The following is a 20,190-nucleotide window of genomic DNA, read 5'->3' as shown; positions in this document are numbered from 1 at the left end:
GGCAGGTCGACAGGCGAAAAGATGAAAGTGTCCGCTCTGGCAGCTGGGTCGGTGGCCTCAGGGGACCCTCCCGCACCCCCCTCCACTTTCCCCAGCCATCTCCACTCCGTGGCAGAAAGAGCCTTCACGGGGCCCTCAGGGGGGTGTGGACCTCTGGGACATGACTCCCTGGACTGGAGGGCTGTGTGACCTTGGTGGGACAGCAGGACCTCTCTGTGCCATTACCTGCCTGCAGGAAGCCTGGGCCAAGGTCTGTATTATTAACATGCTGGTGCCTGCCCGGCCCTCCCCCGCCTTGGTTGTCCTCCCCCACCGTGGCTGTTGTCAGCAGTGCCTGTCAGCAAAGGGTTCGGGTGGGCAGTGGGGGGCTGGGCGGGCTGCGCAATGACCTCCATCCATCCATCCATCTCTGGCACCTGGGAGGGAGTGGGAGCTGATGCTGCAATCAGGTCAGGCTGAAGTGGCCTTGACTACAGCAGCGTCGTGCGGCCATTACCACCTCCTCCTTTGTGACAGCAGAGCTAGGTTTAGCCTGGGAATAAAGGCTGGAGCCTCAAGCCAGAACCTACCCCACTGAACCACCAACCCCATGTCCCTGTTAGAGATGCTCTGCGTCGTGGCACTAGCAGGAGACCTTGTTCTGCAAAGCACCCTGCCCGGGCCCCACCCCACAACCTCTGGCCCTTCTTTCTTGGGAACAGAGAGGCAAGGGCTTTTGGCCAAGGTCATCCAGCAAGGGCATAGGAGCAAGCGTGCACACACACACACACACACACGCACACACACCATGACTTTGACACATGGTGACCAGGTGACCAAGAAATAAAGAGGACCAATGTGTCCAGATTCCCAGACCCCCTTTCCTGTCCATTGAGGAGGCTGATTCTTCCAAAGCAGCCTAGTCTGGTGCAGGGGTCTGGCAGCCAAGAGCCAAGTTCTAATCAGGACCCTGCTACCATCTTGCTCTGTGACCTGGCATGTCACATACTCTCTCTGGGCTTCAGTTTCTCACCTATAAAATACGGAATAATCCCCATCCTGATGACTTTCTGGAGCCAAAGAAGCCAACTTACTCGACGACTGAAACTATCCCAGACTGAAGGCAGCCTTCACCTAGCCTTGGGCTGAGAAGTACCCGTATAAGAGAGCTTAGCTCCTGGCCCATAACTACCTAGCACACTACAGCTTTCCTGCATCCTTCTTCCTGCACAACATGACCGACCACAGCAAGCTCATTGCAGAGGTTCAAAGGCCCAGTATGGAGTGTTGAGTCAGGTTCAGGGCAAGAGACAGGGGCCCCAGGCAGGGAGGGGAGAACAAGGGCAGCAAGGGACTAGGTCAGGCCAAGCCCTGCCGCTGTGGGGAGGAGGGGGCGCCTGGCAAGCACTGGGCAGGCTGGGGTGGGGGAGGCCTTTGGCGGCCACAGAGAACAAAGAGGCTGGAGTTGCCAGGATATTCTGCGGAGCTGAAGCCCTGTGGTGGGGCTGGGAGAGGGGCCGTGGTGGCCGTGGGAACTGTGCCTGCTGCCCCCACGCCAGCTCTCCCACCCAGACTGGGCCTCAGAACCAGGCTGGGGGTGAGGGGCTGCCAGGGCCCCCACTCTGTCCCCACAGTTGCATGGCTGTCAGGGAAGAGAGCCAGGAAATGCTGTGGACAAAGACACACAAGGCACATCGTGTCGGCATGACTGAGGGTCACAGGTGCACGCTGACACACACAGTCATGAGCACACACCCAGGGCACTACCACAGGGTCACCAGCCCGCATCACACAATCATATAGAATCGCTGACGTCAGTCTCAGGGCCACACCCTGATGGCCTCCCAGATACAATGTCACAAACCATAGAGAATCATCCAGTGTCTGCCATAGGGTCATGTATGCCATACATGATCAATGTTGCATATCCAATGTCCCACATATAGAATCACTCAATGTCACACATTCAGTTGTACAACCTGGTACCACACTGGGTCTGTTACAGAATTGTACAATGTTACAGGATTACACATGCAATGTCACAGGATATCCCAAAGTGTGGCTGCTGACATCATATACTAACACACAGCCACAAGAGGTCTCACATCATAGTTTACCACACACTGTCATAGACCCATTGCATGACACACTCAGTGTCACACTCAGTGTCACACAGGCTTCACGTGGCTGTCAGGGCCTTGAAGCATCTCTCTCCCTCCCTCTCTCTCTCTCCCCCTCTCCCCCCCCCCCTTCTCTCTCTCTCTCTCTCTCACACACACACACACACACCACACCACTTGGCTGCATGGAGCCTGGTTTTGACTCCAGCCCCTTGTGCCCTCCAGCCTATCACACCACTCCCTGCCGCCCAGGTGAAGGCTCCTGAGTCACTAGGAGGTCAGGCTCCCAACCCTAGCAGAGCGGAGCTGAGAGCACCTCCTGGGGAGGGGCATTGGGCATACTTCAAGGGGAAGCCTAAATACTTCTCTGTCAGACAGGAGAGCAGCAGGGATGAACCTGTAACAGAAAGGCAGGGAAGTACACGATACAGAGATGGAGAAACCTGAGCGACATGGAGGTTCAGAGACAGTGAGCCAGAGCAACAGGCAGACAGACAGGGCTGGGGCTTGCTGGGGAAGGGGTGAGGTGGGAGGTGGGATGGCAATGTTTTTAGGGAAGACACACACCCTGGGTGGAAGGTGGGGGACATCTTGGTGAGGTTTAGGTCAATAGTTTTAAAATCGTAACATCAGTCCTGGCCAGTGTGGCTCAGTTGGTTGAGCATCGTCCCGTTCATCAGGTCACCAGTTCGATTCCTGGTCAGGGCACATGCCCAGGTTTCAGGTTCAGTCTCTGGTCAGGGTACATACAGGAGGGATTGGATTGATGTTTCTCTCTCACATTGATGCCTCTCTCTCTCTCTCTCAATAAAAACATTTTAAAATAAAAATAAAATACCACCACCAGCTGCCATAGATCAAGCGCTTAAGATGAGCCAGGCCCTTCTCTAGAGTGATCTCATTTCATCCGAAGGCCACTTTATGGGAGAGAGACTATTAATTGTCCCCATTTCCCAGATGAGGTAACTGAGGTTTCATGTGTTCAGCCTCACAGCTACCCCCACCCCTGCCTGGGGGCTGACCTACCATGTCCACAAAGCAGAGCGCAAACAGCTGAAGTTGGAAGAGGTGAGGGCCTTCAAGGTGAGGGCTTCTCTGTAGTGTGTGTGTGGGGGGAGGGGGGCGGGAGCTATGGCTGGGCTGTAAGTTGGCACACTGCAAGGTACAGACTGGCTGAGTCACGGCACCCCCCTCCCCCTGGGGGCTGGCACAGGAGCCATCCACCCCGCACCTAAGGGCTGGCCGAGGCCATCTGCAGCTTTTGTGTTGCCAGCAGCCAGGTGGGGGCATGCAGGGGCCTCCAGCCTGGTTCCCCCTGCCGGCCAGGCTCCCCACCCCCCCCCACCCCCCGCAAGGAGGATCCTCTCCATCCCTTCAAGGTTCTAAGGTGCTGCAGTTTGCCTTGTGCAGGGGGTGAGGGTGCCCCCGCTGCAACACCTCCCTCTACTCCCCGCTGGACGCCCCCATCGGCAGAGCCGCCTGGAGAGATCACAGGCAGCCACATGAAAGGGAATTTTTCCCAGGCAGACGGAGTTGAAAGCAGCCTCCCACCTCCCCCGCTGTGCCAGGCCAGGCTGCTGAGCTCCTGGTGCTAGAAAGGAGCTTGTGGCACACGGGAAAGGGTTGAGGGTCAGAACCCCCAGCCAACATGGCTGCTTTTCCCCTCCCGGAAACGATACAGCCGTCCCATGTCCCTCACCTCTCGGCCGGCCCACTCAGCTTTAGAAGTAGCTCCTTCCATCATCCCCAAAGGCCTCACCCACCTGAAGCCAGGCCCAACGTCCTCAGGAAGGCCTTCCTCAGGTCTAGCCGGCCTCAGCCAGGCTCCAAGCAGCTGGGTGGGAAGAATGCCTCCCTGTCCAGCGGGCGATAGGCCTTATCCTGCAGCCAGCCTCTGTGATGTGTAGGGTGGGGGGTGGGGTGTACAGCAGCCATCTCTTCTGGTTCAGGCTCCCTGGCCTAGACCATGAGGCTCTGAGGGTGATTTCCCGTCATCTGACCTCTGAGGTCCCAGACAACCTTGTGCCAACAAATTTTCTGGGGGCGGGGATAGTCACAGGAGACAAAGCCAGGGACACCCTAGGCCCCAGTCCAATGGCCCTCAGGCCTAAAGAGGGGTGCATGGGGTCCGTGCGTGCGTGCGTGTGCTGGTTATGAACCCTGGGGACACGCATCAGTGGTTGGGGGAGCACTAGGTCCCTGCAAGTAAGGAGAGATAAGAACCTGAACAGGCAGCTCAAGCCCCACCCCCAGGACTGCTGGCTGCTTTGCACTGATCAGGTGCTGTTGACTTTAGATGAATAGAGAAGGTGGCCCCAGGTGAATGAAAGTCCCTGGAGGTTCCGGTTCTGAGGCAGGGGTACAACCAGGCAGGGGAGGTGCTCTATCTAGTACCAGCCACTGCCAGATTCACAGCATTTCCATCCTGGCATCCAGGCTGGCTGCTCCTGCTTGCCCCCCTTGGGTATCCAGAGGGCCTCACTTCCCAAGAGATCCCACTCTAAATGTCCCTGGGTGATTCCTCTTCTTCCCCAAGGTGACCCCAGACAATCCCTGCCCCGCAGCAGCCCCCCCAAACCCAAGAGCAAGACGCCAGCGGTGCTTCATGACACAAACATGCATTCGTTTTATTCACAAAACAGCCTGGTTTCCTAAAACAATACAAACAGCATGTTCATCAGCAGGAAGCTGGCCATGGGCAAGAGGGCCCAGGCCGAAGGGGACCCCCCTGGGCACCCACCCCCACTGGCAGGGGACCACGCAAAGAAGCCCTTTTCTTCTGTCGCCATCAGCCAGGCTGGGGAAAAAGGACTTCCTTTCTCTAAGGGAAGTAGCCATGACCATGATCAGAACTATCGAGACATGGGCTCCCAGATCTCAATGAATAAACAAACAGAACTTTTCATTTTTGCAAAATCATTGTTGGGGTGGGGGATCCTATTGTGGGGACTGTGGGTGTAGCACGCCTGGCCGGGGCCTGGGGGTTGGGGAGTCTTCTCCCTCCCCCTCTGTGAGCTCAAGGCAGCTCTGCCCACGTGGATGGATACAGAGGGGCTTCAACACGGCGCCATCAACATTCTCTTTATAAACGTGAGTGGGTTCTCCAGGCAAACTATGCACTATTTCATGGTCAGAAAGAATCAAAGGAAGTTTAAATGAGGGTGGAGTTAAACTGTGCTAAATTACAGTAGTGCTTATTAGTAACTAGATTTCAAAAGGTTACAGAAATTTACATTCTCTACACAAAACTGCATCTCCTGCACAGACAACATCGACATCGACACAGGAAGGAAACTGATTGTCCATTCTTTGCCCAGGAAGTCTCGGTACTTTATAGATTCGTCTTTACCTCTTTTTTTGTTGTTGTTGTTGTTGTTGTTGTTCTTCCGAAAAAGCAGTTAAATGTTTTTCTTTTTCTTTTTATACTAGGGACGTGGAGATGTTAAAACGACAACAAAAAATATATATATATAAAAACAGGAATGAAATCTGTGAGAGAATATTTTTGGTTCTAAAGATGGGTGCATCCGTTTGTCTTCGCCCGAATCCCTTGCCGGAGACCACACGAGCAGTGACATTGCACGGAGAGGGCAGCTTTGGGTTCCCGCCGCCGTCACTGAAACCACCGGAAGGCGGCTCCCGTCGGAAGCATCACCTTCTGGCGGGGGGCGGGAGACAAAAACAAGGAGAGAGTTCAGTCAGGGTCCGGCTGGGTCTGGTGCCAAGATGTTCCCCGTGGATGGTCTCATGGTGGAGGGATGGGCACAGAGTAAAGGCAGCCACCCTGTGGAGTTCCTGCCATCCTGACCAGGCCAGAGAAGGAGCCTTGACCCCCTGGGTCGCTGAAGGCCTGGAGCACCTTGAGGCCTCCTGAACCACTGTGCCCAGAAAGCCTCCTTCCAGACAGAAACAGCCCTTCCCCTGGTCCAAAGGCCACAAGCACCAGGCGGCTGGGGTGCATCTGGGAGCTGTGTGCAGGTTTCTGTCGAATGAGTGTGTAAGCGTGTGCACTGAACACATATATGGATGTACGCCTTGAGCTCTGCTACAGTGTGTAGCATGTTTGGAGCTGTGGTGGGGAAAAAGGATACTTGCTATGTTTCTTGAGAGGCTACGTCTATGTGCACTGGTGTGTGTGTGTGTTTACAATAGACGAGAGTGGGTGCCTTTGTGTGCATATAGGTGTATTCTCTGGGCAGGAGAGCAGATATATGAGATTTGGGGCTCAGGGGGTGGGTAGCCACGGCTGAGATGCCATTATTGTTTTCCAACCATTCTGGACATTTGCATCAAGCCCACTCATAGAGGGGTGGGGACAGCAGGCAGAAAAGATGCTTTTGTACCCAGGCCTGGCACCACAGCTGGGCTGACACAGCTGGGGGAACAGGGACAGGCCTAGCCTCAAGGCAGAGAGAGAGCAATATGGGAACCATTTGGCCTCCTTTAAGCCAATCCCATAGTGCACAGGCCTCGCCCACACCCCAGGCTCACCACCTAACTCCAGGCCCATAGGTCCCTGGTCATTAGCTGTGCAACCAAACTGATCTTGGGACCTCAAGGCACCCCAAATACGTCAATGAGGCGCCTAGAACCAGGGTTTTTCCTGGCTTCAGAGCAGGGTTGCCAGCACTGGAGTTGCTCTATCCTTGAGTGGCCTTGGGGGAAAGGCGAGGCTCTGAAGGAACAAGTGATAGGGTTACCTTAAAGCCACAGGGTCCATGGGACAGAACCCTGTCAAATGGGACAGGGGAAGAGTCCCAGAATCTTAGGTCACAGATGGGAAGCTTTAGGACATGTCTGAAACTTGGAAAGTTGGGATGTGTATGGGAATCTCAATACCTGACCCAGAACTCCTGGGGGGGGGGGGGGGGCTGGCTGGGAATGCGAGGCCCTTGCCTGGAGTTTTATGCTTGCCTTGCAAACGACAACCTAACAGGATGTCAGGATGTGGCTCTGATTTTGGGGGCAGTGAACTGGTGTCTCGAAGACTGGCCTAGAACCCTAGAGCCCAGGGACTGGGCGTCCCCCAGACCCTCACCCGGGCAGGAAAGGTGGGGCTGGGGGTGGGTTTGGACTGCCAGACGGACACAAGAGCCCACACACCTCCCTCTAAGGCGCCGTTACCTCCAGAGCAGCGGAAGGCTTCTTTTTGAGTTCCTCACATTTTCTGAATTTGCAAATCTGATGGCCAGTCTTTCGGTTCCTACAACTGCTGCACTGCTCGCAGTTGATGCGCCGCCGGCAGGGCGGGCACATGCCGCAGCGTTTCCGCTTCTTCTTGCCGGAGCTGATGGCGGAGGCCAGCTCCCCCTGCATGGGGTACTCGGCCAGGCCCGCCATGTGCAGCGCACTCTCTGCCAGGAACACGCCCGCTGGGGTCATGATGAAGAGGCCTGGGTTGATGGGGAAGGTGCCCAGGTAGGGGAAGTCGGACTGGCCGTTGAGGGCTTCGGCGCCCGCCACGGCCTCCATGTCGGGCAGGCCCGCCCCCGCCTCGCTCATCAGCGGTAGGTGCTCCTGCACCACGCGCTTCAGCATCTCCGTCGACTGCGCGAACTGCTGCAGCGTCAGCTGTCCTTCAGCTGCCAGCTCCGTGGCCCGCTCGGCCTTGCTCAGCAGGCTGGCCACAGCACCACTTTTGTGCTTTGAGGTAGGGTTGCTTTTGTCCACAGCCATGGCTGCGGCCAGGTCGTGCCCATTGGCCAACAGGGAGGCAGCAGCTGCGGCCGCGGCGGCCTTTTCGGCAGACTCCCCACCCATCATGCTGCCCCCGCCACCGCCCCCACTGCCCCCGAAGGAAGAGTAGTGGGAGAGAGGGCGGGAGCGGCGCAGGCTCTTGTTGAGGGGTTCGCTGATGATGCCGCTTTTGTTCCGACGTTCGGGCGGGGGCGCGTCATCGGCCACGGAGGCTGGTGCAGCAGCAGCCACCGCTGCACTCTTGTTGGCCACGCCTGCCTTTGGGCCGCTGCCGCTGCTGCCATTGGTGGTGCTGCTACTGCCACTGGTGTCCTGGGAGCCACTGCTGAGGCTCGACATGGTGGGGCCGAGGCCCAGACCCGGGTGCTGGGGGAGCCTGCCAACTAGGGGAGTCCTCAGACAAGTGCTGGGCCCTGCTGCCCACAACAGCGATGCCTGGTGGGCCTTGATGCTCAGGGCAGGCACATGGTCAGCTATTCACATGGAAGTGTCTTCACTCTGTCAGGACAAGAGGGTACAGTGTCAGAGCAGTGGTAAACATCTCCTCCTTCACCCCCACCCCCTCCCCCACCACCACTCCAATATCTAACAACCGCTAGGTATTCAGTAAGTTCCAGCCCGCCCCCATAGGTAGGATTTTTTAAATTTGAATTATCACAGTTAAGACTCACAAGAACCCTATGAAGTAGTGACTAGTAATATCCTATTTTATAGATGAGGAAGACAAGGTTTAAGAAAATTGACTAGCCCACGGATGATAAATGAAGTGGCTCAGCCAGAACTGCCTTGCTAGGATCTGGGAGACCTGATGGAGGCAGGCAGTCCTTCCTGGGCTGAGAGCTGGAGATGTTTATTAAGCTTGGGGAGATTATCAAGTCACCTCCTACTTCCGAGCCTTCCTTCCCTGACCCAACTACGGAGAAGAGGATCTGGAACGGCCTCTGAAGGGTAGACCAACAGAAGGTGTAGACCAAAAAGTGTGGGAAGCTGCCCCTGGATTCTCATTGGCTATTCCTATCACATCAATTATCTCAAGGCTCTGCTAGGTCCTGCAGGTAAAGGAAACAGTTTGCTTTTGTTTAATAGAATTTGCCAAATAGAGCTCAGAAACCTTATTTCAAGGAGCATGTATCCTCCTGCTACAGGGCAGACAGGACACTATGCCAGAGGACAAGCCTTCGCCTGCAAGAGTGGGGGACACGCTTGTGCACACATCAGCACACACTTCCTTCTCACTCTCAAACCACAGACCCCCCCCCCCCACCCCCCGCCCCACGCTTATCTCTACTCAGGCCTCACGGCTGTGTTCCAGCCTGACTTCCAGAGGGACCCGGGCTGTGGGCAGGAGGGACCTCTGGCTGGTACACGTTGGAACTGAGATTAGGTGTGACCCTTCCCAGGACAGAACCTGTTCTGCTCAGGCCCCAAGACTAAGGCACATGAGCAGCCAGGCTCCTTGGCCAGGAGCTCGGGGAGGAGCTATTCCAGATGGAGCTGAGTGGCAGTTTCCTCATCAGCCCTGGCTCTCTAGCATTCCTTCCCTGTCTGCTTGCCTTGGCCTAGCAACCCCCAGAAAAGAGGCGGGAGGACAGGGCCCAGCCTAAGCAGCTGGTGGATCAAGGGGGAGGCACACATCTGGCTGGGCCTGCCCCGCCCTGGCCTTGGGGGCGGCACACACTGCATCTTTGTCCCCAGGCAACCCCACCATCCCCCAGTCACAGGACTCAGCGTGTCCCAGGAGGTCATCCAGTCCACCCCTCTGCACACACAGAGAGGAAAATCGAGACCCCAAGCAGGCAGGCCTCTGCCCCAAGACTGCTAAGCAGTGGTAGCAAGGAGCAGCAAGTGTAGGAAAGGGAAACCCTCAGCTCCAGGGTGAGACAAATGGCAGGCATGAGTAGAAAGCCAGACACTCTCTGCCCTGCCCCAGTGGGCACCAGCCCACCTAGGCTCCTTCCTAGTGAAAGTAGATGAATGGTGAGGAAGAGCTGGGCAAGCTGGCAGATTCCACCAGGACAAACCCGGGAGGGCCTGTCCAGGCTGGGCTTCAGGTGTCACAGACGTCAGAGTCGTAGTAAGAGAAAGAGGGTCATATAACCCCAAGGATAGCCTTGCTCCACCCTACCTCCTAAGGACCAAGCCCAGGCCAGCTCTTCGGCCTTTCTCCTCAGAGGTCAGTTTCCCTCCAGGCACCAGTGACCCTGGCTAGGTGTTGGGGCCTAGGGCTAGTGAGATCAGGCCAGAGACCACCACCCCAAGTCAACTCACCGAGCCCCTGCCCATCTGAGCTCACCTACCCAGCCCTAGACGACATTCCTAGCAGCCCGACAGGAGAAGGCAGGCGCCCGCGGGTTGGAGAGCTGGGGAGGGGAGCAGTCTGTGCCCTAGCCCCTGTGCGCATCCCCGCCCCCCCCCCCGCCCCCCCGCCTCTGCGGCCTGCTGGCTGGTGGCAGAAATCGATAGCGGCATTAACTCTGCTCTTGCTCTACTCCCCCCCGCCACCCCCCGCCACCTCCCAGCTCCAGGATCTGGCTCTGTGTGCGGGGCTGGCAGGTCAATTAGAAGTCAGCTCCCTCCAACACAGCCCGGCCTGCGTTCAGGGCTGGTGCTCTGGCTGAGCCTCCCTGCTTTGTCTCCATCCTGAGTCTCTTGTGATGGGGACCAAACCTCAGGTTCTGTTCATCTCTGGCCCAGTCTTTGAATCTCTCTTTAAATCTTCCATTTTTCTGTCTTTCCTCAGGGACTCCCCTCTCCCAGCCCCCCAGGTCCTGGGACATGCTGAGCTCAGGAACAGAGGACGTGATATGTCATTGAACAGGTGCTGCAGGCGGAACACTGTGGTTTCTCAGCCACAGCAACTGAAGATGGGGAGTACACAAGGGGGAACCGGCAGGCAGGCTAACTATCTTCAAGCCCCAGAGTGGGCAGATACCAACACTCAGTCCCCAAGTCCCGGTCCCTAAGATGTTCCAAATCTGCCCCTCTACCTGGCTCATCCCCTCCTTCAGACCCTGGAAAAAGCTGATGCCCTGGTCTCAGTGGACCCCTGACCACAGGGCCCGTTTGCTCTCCTCATGGAACAGGACGTAAGAGAAGGCCGTCTCCCAGGCCCCAGCCTTCTACTGCAGGGCATACGGCAACCCTTCCCAGGCCAGAAAGGGCCTGGCAGTGCCAAGGCAGCAGGGGAGGAGCTGGGGCTGCGTTGAAGCGGAGCGGGAATGAGCGGGAGGGAAAGCTGGCGGGCAGGCGGGCGGCGGCGGGCGCATCCATCATCGGCCCTGCCAGGAACGCATCCAGCCCCCAAAAAGAAATACTGCGCCTGAGGAGGGACAACAAAGGGCTCCGTTTCATCAGCAATGTGGAGCCAGCGCCCCGCCGCCCCGCCAGGCGCGGTCAGCCCACAAAGGACCCCTTTGTCCATGCAGGAGCCGGGCCGGCCAGGAGCTGGGACCAGGGGCTGACGGGCGGGACAGAGCCCAAGGGGGGTGTAGGGGGGTGGGGGAGACCAGTCTTAGAGAGCTGGGGGGCGAAGAGGAACATGGGGGCCGAAGAACAGAGACAGGTGGTGGGGATAGAGGATCATGAGACAGAGAACTGAGGGGTGGGTCAGAGAAAGGAGGACTTGGAGAGGACATGGCAGATGGTAAAGGCTAGAGGACACAGCATCATCGAAGGCAGAGGATGAGTGGCCAGGCTCAGAGAGACCCAGCGCACCAACCCGGTCTGAGCGACATGAAGGCAGAGCCCTGAGGAGAGAATCCCAGACGTAGGGACCAAGAGAAAGCAGCTGGTCATACCCATGGAAGAGGAAGGCAGAGGGGGAGGTTTGGGGGAGACAAGATGAGACCCACCTCCCTAGGGCCCAGCCCGCTCTGGCCGGAGGCCTCAGGGCTTGGCCATGGGGACCAATTTCTTGTGGGTTCAGAAGAGAGAATCAAAGCTGGGGCCACTCTCCTGTCAGTGGGGCCACCCCTTGCCTCTGACCCCAGACCCTGGTCAGCCCCAGAAGGCACAGACTCTGCCTTCCTCTAACCAGCTCCCTGAGTGACACGAAAGCTCCCTTCACTAACCAACCCTACCAGCTGGCATTTATTGAGCACTTGGTGTGTCCCAGGCCCTGTGCTCTTATGTTTTACATTCTTCTCTCCCTCCTTGACTCCTTTCCAGAACCTGGGAAATCGGAACTTTTAACCAATGTTAGAGATGAGGAAGTTAAGGCTCAGAGAGATTGGAGCTGCCAGGACAGGGTCAACCAGCTGGTGCTGTTTGGGGTAGAACTTGAACCCAGAGCTCAAGTGTTAGTTGCCACCCTGCTCTGGTGACTGCCCTTTGCTCACCTGGGCAATGGACAGAGTAGTCCAGAGCAAGGTGACCCAGCTGCCCCGAGACTGCCTCCATCTCCCAGAGTTGTTACCGTGCCTGTCACCTTCACGTGGTCAGGGGGTGAGCTGTCACAGACCCCCAGGGGAGTACCCCCACCTGGGGGGCTTGGAAATACCCAGGCAGGAACCCAGAATGCTGGGCCAGTGACAGCATAATGCCAGCTGACAATGAGGTCACCAGAGGTGGTAGCTGTACCTTCACCCCACCCTCAGCCCCAGAGGAACCAGGATTCACCCCCAATAGAGCTCTGTCTTAAGCTTCTCAAGCCAGACAGCAGGGGGTGGGGCACTGGGGCACCGTGGCGTGGGACGGTACTGTCTGCATGCAGACGTGCCCGCAGGTGGCCCACAGTGGGATGTTCCAGTGCTCAGGTACACACAGCCCCACAACCTACCCAACGGCAGCCCCATGCCCTGTGCCGCCGAGAGACACGAAGGACACAGGCCTCTTGGAAAAGTGCGCAGGAGCCGGGCCACCCAATGTGAATCGAGAGCAAGAAGGGGAACCGAGTGGGGCGCGGAATGAAGGGCCTTCTTGCAAGAAGGGACCAGTCGCCTGTGAGTTAAGGATAAAAGAGAGGTTACCGGGGTGGGGGTGGGGGTGGGGGAGACACACAGGCCTGAAAGGGTTCCTAAGAAATGGAGAAGTGGCTGTGAGATTTTTTTTTTTTACTGCTTTACTGAGATATAGTTAATATACTATAAAAATTAGCCATTTATAAGTGGCTGGACAATAATTTTTAGTAAATTTAGAGTTGTATAATTACCACTACCAAGAGCAGAGTGTGAACAAGGGGCCAGCCCTCCCTCCCTGTCTTCTCTGCTGGCTGGATCGGCCTCCCAGGGAAGGCCTCCTGGAGGAGGCTGCAGTTCAGCGGGGCCTTCAGGACCCTGCAGGGGAGCCAGAGCTGCCATCGCCTGGGCAAGCCAGCTTTGCAGACTTGCATACCCTGGCTCATCGTAGTACCCTTCCCCCACAGTTCCATGCTCACTCCTGACACCCCTGTTCCACCCTCTTAGACTCCTCCACCCACCTTGGTGGGCTGGTCTCCTTGGCCTCCAAGGGAGGCGAGATGGACCGACAGACTGATGGAAAACTGGCCAGTGGTGGCAGGCAGTAGACCACAGGCTATGGTGGTTGAACTGAGCTGAGCAATTGGGTGCGTGTGTGTGTGTATGTGTGTGTGTGTGTGTGGGGGGGGGTGTTCCGTCTCTGATTTCCATGATTCAGCCTGGGGAGTTTCCAGAGGGAACAAAAGCCCCACTCAGGCCCAAGGAGATGCCCATGGGACACTGGTCTTGGAGGCTGGGAGAAGTGCAGACCTTGCCAGAGAGCATAAGTCCAGCTACGAATGGACACACATACAAGGACACATTGGCCATTCCTAGCACCTAGCAGACGGCCTGGGGTGGGACATGCCCTCAATACGCTAGGGTGTCCCCAAGACTACTACCCCAAAATTGACTGCCAAGAACAGAACAGGGGGCTGCAATCATGTTCCCTGGATTCTACACCCCCTGACCCTCCTATACCCCTCCTCCCAGGGCAGGCACAACCCCCTTGCCTGGGGCCAGAAACAGGCTGCTGAGGAAACCCCAGGAGTACACGGGCTCTGTGCTTCCTCACAGAACCCCCAAAGAGTTCTGGAAGAGGGGATCAGCCTATTTCATGGGTAGGAAAACCGAGGCCCAGGAGGTATACCCTGACCTGGGGCTCGAGGGAGTGAGGTGCAGAGCCTGGGACACCTCTGAAAGAGACAAGCCTTCCTCCACAGCCAGGTTCCTCCTCTGGAAGAGTGAAAGGATGAGGAGGGGTCCTCCTTGCAGCGCGATCTTGGCCTCTGGCCTCTGAGCCAGTTTCCCCATCTGTAACATGGGACCGTGAAGATAAGCGCTAACAGGAATGAAGGCCTCCCTGTGTGCCAAACGCTGCTCATTCCTTGTCTCATTGAATCCTCATACGTACTTTCTGAAGTATTATTATTGCCCCTTTCAGAGCAGTTAATTTGATAAGCAGTTGTGATGTAGAGAAAATGATGCCTTCCCCATTTAAAACCACCTGGACCTTAGCTAACGTTTTGCAAAGTGGTGACATCAACCTGGAATCAGAGCCCATACACTTGCTTAGGACCTCCCTGCTTGTGGGTCTCACTACTAGGCAAGCCAGGGAAGGCTAGTTCAGACACTTGGCCCAAGGAATTGGGGGGTCAGTCCTTCTGCAGTTTGGGGAGGGGCGGTTATGACTGGCTAGGGGACTGGAGTCCTGAGGTCTAGGTTTGTGCCTCCATCTTTTCCCTTCCTGTTAACTGTGACCAAACCTTTTTCCAACACTGAACCTCAGTTTCCCATCACAAAATGGAGAATGGTTCTCATTCTTCATCCCAAACTGCAGGAGTCATGATTCCAGAGGGGCCCAGAGGGAAGGAGGTAGAGAATACAGGAGAAAAAAAAAGACTCCAGAGAGTGACAGGGTCCTTCTCCAAATCCTGGGAGCACCCCAGAGGGCCTAAATTGGTCCTTGATTGGTGATCTACAGCTAGGGAAATGAGGTCTAGAGAGAAGGGTTTGGGGTTAGGTCATAGGGTTGGGACCAAACCCCAGATGATAATGAGACTTATTGGGGTGAGCGGCATTCAGCTCCCTCCTGCCTCCATCTTCCCAGATGACTTGATGACGGCAGGCCCTAATAATGAGTGCATACTCTCTGCCAGGTGCTAAGCATTTTACTCACTGAATTCTCTCTATAACGGTAGAATTATTATCCCCATTTACAGATGAGGCAACTTAGGTTTAGGGAAATAAAGTCACCTGACTAAGGTCACCAGGTCTGCCTAAGGTCACAAGGTCAATTCGTGGCAGAACCAGGACTCGAAACCGGGTCTGTGTGACTACAGGGCCGGGCTCTCCAGCACAGGCCCAAGGCTCTGAGGCACATGGAGGAAGGGATTTTGGCTTCTCAGCTCTCAGTCTAGGGGAACTCTCTAAGTTTCCCATGGGTCCTGGCTCTCAGGCTCTGGTCAGAACACGTTGGGGCACGGCTGCGGAAAAGTCTGCAGCTGTACCTACGGCCCAGGAAAAGACGGGAAGGGTCTGCGGGTGGGCCGGACAGGCCAGGCTGGGCCAGGGCTCCGGGCATTCCGGCGGCCTCCGCAGGAAGCAGAATGGGACGGAAACCGGCTCCTGCCTCCTCCCCCAGAATCCTGTGGGCAGCCCAGCCGGGCCGCACAGAGGCCCTCTTTGTGCCTGCCCCAACCCGCCACCCGCGGCTGGCCCAGGGTTTTGAGTTTCCTGGGGGGTGGGGGCCCTGCCCCTGCTAAACCTCCAGTTACCTCCCCCTCTCAGGGGCGGTCACAGCAGTCCACAGCTGGAGGAGGAAGTGAGAGGATGGCCAGGGATACCCCAGAGACCCTCAGGGGCCTGGAGTCTGCCCACATCTCATCCCCCACCCCAACATATACACACCCTAATCAGGAGCTGGAGGTAGGCAGAAGGACCCAGAGACAGTGCCGAGCCTGCCCTCTCTGCCAGTAGCCACCAAGTCCACCATGACCCCATCTGGGACCCCATCTCACTCCATCTTGGTGCTCTTGGGCTCAGGGTGGTGTACATAAAGAGTCTGGCCATGTGGGTAGAGCAGCCATCTGTCAACTGCCATTTCCCACTGTCCAGGGGCTTCCTGGAAACACAGAGCACATCAAGGGGGAGGTGTCCAGCTCACTTCAGCATTTCAGGGGACAAAAGCCCCTGGGGCGGTGTAACTGTGCGCCAGGAGCACCAGGCCCCAGGAGTGAGCTCAGGTTGGGGTATTGGAGGAGCAGCACTAGGGACAAGTACAGCGATGTGTGTCCACCCGGGAGGTGTGTCAGACACCTGTGCATGCTGTGTGCATACGTGTGTCTGGGGTGCTGTGGATGTGCCAGGGGACTGTGGGTGTGCCTAGGTGCATGTAGGCTTCAGCATTGATGTGTACATGGAGCTTAAACGGTATACCAGTGTAGGTAGAGGTCTTCGTGTGACCTTCCTGTGTAAAAGTGAAATGTGTGACGTCTACATCGGTGATGTACCTGAATGCCCGAGAATATGTGTACAAGCATAGTGGTTTACATAGTGGATAGATGTATGTTTGTGGGTTCTTCTGGCCTGTGGTGTCAACACATCTCTGCCACGTGTACACCAGTGTGTGTGTGTGTGTGTGTGTGTGTGTGTGTGTGTGTACTGTGAGTAGTATTGGGGCTTCTAAGGGGTCTGGGATGTGAGTCTGAGGCCCAACTGGGCTGGGGGTGATGCAGACAGGAACTGATGCCAGGTGCTGGGCCCCTATGGAAACAGGAAGCTGCCCACAGGTGCGCTGGGGCTGTGGTGAGGCTGGGCTCCACCCAGCTTCAGTTTGTCCCCCTGAGAAACAAATCCAGGGTTCCACTAGCCTGTCACCGCCATGAGGGAGGCACCTGCCTTGTCTGCATTCAAAACCCAACAGCTCTGGCCAGCGTCTACCCGCCTGCCTGGCCTGAGCATGAAAAAAAACCCTGGAAAACAAAAGCCCCCAGACCGAAGGCCCTCCCTGCAGAGGCGTGGGGGAGGCAGGCAAGAGGCGGGAGGCTGAGGAGGAGGGAGGTGTCGCTGCCCGCCACAGCCCCGGAACACAAAAATAATGAGGCGAGAGGGGCCGTGGGGCCGAGCCGGCTGGTTCCGGAGTCGCTATCTGACCTTGACAGATGCCACAGCTGGGCGCCTGGAGAGGAGCTGCAGCCACAGCGCTGCAAAATCCCCCTACCCCCCTCCACCTCCCCCAGGCCAGGTCGATGGAGGTTCAGGCAGGCCCCAGCCACAGGAAGCCACCCCACCAGGTGGGAGCGGGGAGACCTGAATGGGTCCCAGTCAGGGGTGAGGGTGGGGGTGTGGGAGGGTATGGAGACAGGGGAGTGGGGGCAGGGCCACTGCAGGGCAGGGAAGGCGGCAGTGAGGTCTCCCGAGGGTGCCCTGTCCTCAGGTATGGCTCTACATATGAGAAACACAGAGTGTGAGGTTGTGCCTGTGTAACTGTGAGGCTGAGTGTGTGTGGGGAAGGGAAGTAAACTGTGAGTGTGACAGAACCAAAGATCATACTTCTGTGTGTCTTTGGGGTTCACACAGGCTGGGGAGATGGGCTGATGTCCCTGAAACTGGTGTGGCCACGTCACGCAGGGGTGGGCACAGCTGTCCTGGAGGGTGCAAGCCATGCTGGGGGCGGGGGGGGGGGGCAAAGAGAGGCACAGCCCCCCCCCCCCCAAGTTCTTTCACTAGCAGCCCTTCCTGGTCTACCCTCTCTCCCACGGCGGCGGTCCCCAGCACAGGCATCGGTGAAGGGCGTGGGGTTGGGCACCACCACTCTGGGGACACCACTGAGGGGTTGGGGTGTGAGCTGCAGGAGGGGACGCTGCGCTGGAGGTGGATTAGCAATTCCGAGCACTGGCTGCATAATTAAAAAATCATTACGGGCAGGCGGGCAGAGCCCAGCTCATGCTCAGAGCGGGCGGGGACACTGCCATGGCGCTCCCCCTCCCACCGCTTCCCCGAGGAAAAATCCCACCTGCTAATATAATTATGGAAAAACACAAGCACAGAAATTCGGTTTCAGCAAACAACGTGCCTGAGTGTCCAGGGCCCGCCTGGCCCTCAGCACAGAGAGCAGGCTGGCCACTGGTGCCCAGAGCTCTTGGCAGAGAGGCAGGCCCTGTTGGGTCCTTATCCAGCCCCTGACCTCACCTCCTCAGCAGCCCCCGAGAGAGGGGAGTGGGGGGCAAATAAAACCTAGCTCCTCAAATGCCAAACCCAGAAGAAAACGAGTCAGCCCTCATCGTTTGCAAACGGGGAAACGGAGGCTGAGGAACCTGGGCACGTCACCTTGTTTTGGTGGCAAAGCTGAGGGGAAGAGCTGGATCCCACCCCTCCTCCTGTGTCCCCCCAGATCCCATCTGATCAGTGTTATCCCAGCCCCCTCTGCTCTCCCTGGGATGAGCATCTCTCCTGGGGACGGAATGGGACTGTCCAAGCCATGTACCCCAGCACTCCCCAGAGCCCACACAAACCTGCACCCCACAGTGGGGCACAGGGAGCCCCAGCCTCCCTAGTTCAGGAGCAGGGAGTCCTGGGCTTGTCTGGGTTAAGCTAGGCGAGCAGAGCTGGCTCCTGCCCGAGCAGCGCGGCCAGCTCTGGGTCACAGACCCCAGAACGGCAGGAACAGCCGCCATCACCTCGGGCCTGGCGGGCGGCGCGGGGAGGGGGGCGGCCCTAATTAGCCGGCCTGGGACCGGGCGGCGGGCGCCGGGGCGGCAGACGCAGCAGCCGCCGCCGCCGGAGCCGGAGCCGCGCAGGCACGTCCGCGGCCGGCCGGGAGGCGGCGGGAGCCGTGGCGCCCTGGGACGCGGTGGGACGGGAGGCCTGGGAAGGCCGGGCCAAGGAGATTCCGCACCGGGCGGGCCGGCCTCCCCTCATTCCTGGGTGCCACCAGGCACAGCAATTAGAGGCTTTCAAAGTTTGTCCTTAATTGGTTTCATTTTTGCCTCATAAATGATTCATGGCCCTGGAGGTCTGGGAGGCGGAGGGAGTGGCAGGGGAAATTTGGGGAGGCCTTTGCCCGGAGCCAGGCCCCCTACCTGAGGCGGGAGAGGGGGCACAGCCCAAGCCCAGTGGCTGTCAGGCTGCGGAAGCCTTGGGCAGGTGGGGTCCTCCAGCAAAAATAAAAATCCAGGCCCTCTCCTTGGGGCACTGACTAATTAGAAACCAACTTCTCTGCAGACCAGAATTCTGCCCAGGCCCAGAGCCACGGCAGCTGCTAGGGCCCTGGGAGCATGAATAATAATGTGATGGTAAAAAAAAAAATAATAATAATAATAACAACAGTGTTAGTAATAATAACGATGGGGAACACTTAAGGAGTTCTTACTAAGTTCCAGGCATCCATTATTTATTTTAATCCCCTCCTTACCAAGCACGACCGCAGAGAGGTACCAGGATCCCCATTTTACAGATAAAGAAACAGAGGCTGGGAGAAATGAAGGCCCGACACCTGATGTCAAAAATCCCCTCCCTCCCTCAGCTCTCAGGAGCACAGGGCTCAAGGATGGACACCCAGAACACTGCCTGCCAGCTGGATCAGGAGCTGCAGGTCCCAAAGAAGCCTGGGAAGTTCCTGAGGTCTACAGGAAGACCCCAGAGCCGTGGTCGGCAAACTGCGGCTCACGAGCCACATGCAGCTCTTTGGCCCCTTGAGTGTGGCTCTTCCACAAAATACCACGGCCTGGGCGAGTCTATTTTGAAGAAGTGGCGTTAGAAGAAGTTTAAGTTTAAAAAATTTGGCTCTCCAAAGAAATTTCAATCGTTGTACTGTTGATATTTGGCTCTGTTGACTACTGAGTTTGCCGACCACTGCCCCAGAGGAACCAGCAGCTCCACACCCATCTTGGCCAAGTTAGCTCTGCCCCTCAAAAAACTGTAACCTTAGCTGAGCAACATCCTCATGGGGCCATCTGTAAAATAGGAAAACAGGAGCCCCATAACCCAAGTCCAGCACTAACTCTGTGCTGGGCATGGGATATAGAAAGACGCCATGGACCCCACCCTCAGGAAGCTCCCAGTCTAGGGGGAAAATGGACAGACATACACAGGAGAAGGGTTAACAGTCTATGCAGAGAACCCCAAGTGTTCAGCCAATGGCCTAACGTACTGGAGTGGGTGCTGGTGCTGGTGCCAACGAGGGCATTTGGAGGAGGTGAGGTGGGCAGAGGAAGCTTCAAAGGATGCTCAGGAGTGGGTATGTCCCTCTTAAACCCAAGACGAGAGGTCCATCCTTAAAGAGACCCAGAACTACAGACCACATCCATGATATGGAATACGAAGTGCTCAGCTCAGCTTGCTGCTGATGGTCACTTTTATTCTGAACCACTGTGACAGGCAAGGCCTACACCGGGGGTGGGGAACGTCTGGCCCACAGGCTGTGTAAGGCCCGTGAGATCATTTGGCCTGGCCCCACC

The 20,190-nt window shown here is 57.1% G+C and overlaps 1 protein-coding gene across 4 annotated transcripts in view; it reads right to left on the bottom strand.

The window, feature by feature from the left end:
* Positions 1 to 4,698: 4,698 nt before the first annotated feature.
* CXXC5 (CXXC finger protein 5) overlaps positions 4,699 to 20,190 on the bottom strand; it is a 33,499-nt gene continuing 18,007 nt past the window's right edge. For 3 of the 4 annotated variants that reach the window (XM_079772099.1, XM_079772100.1, XM_079772102.1), the window contains exons 2-3: positions 7,224 to 8,294; positions 4,699 to 5,757 (exon numbers count right to left, since the gene is read on the bottom strand). In XM_079772099.1, coding sequence (XP_079628225.1) covers positions 5,713 to 5,757; positions 7,224 to 8,135 — 957 coding nt within the window. In that variant the 5' untranslated portion in view covers positions 8,136 to 8,294 and the 3' untranslated portion in view covers positions 4,699 to 5,712. Of the gene's footprint in view, positions 5,758 to 7,223; positions 8,295 to 12,573; positions 19,234 to 20,190 lie in introns of those variants that run through there. The other variant, XM_079772101.1, reaches the window with a different exon arrangement.

Source organism: Cnephaeus nilssonii (assembly GCF_951640355.1).
Source record: "Cnephaeus nilssonii genome assembly, chromosome: 5".
Classification (NCBI taxonomy): domain Eukaryota; kingdom Metazoa; phylum Chordata; class Mammalia; order Chiroptera; family Vespertilionidae; genus Cnephaeus; species Cnephaeus nilssonii.
The sequence above is the reverse complement of the archived record's forward strand: the minus strand, read 5'-3'. Positions and strand labels throughout refer to the sequence as shown.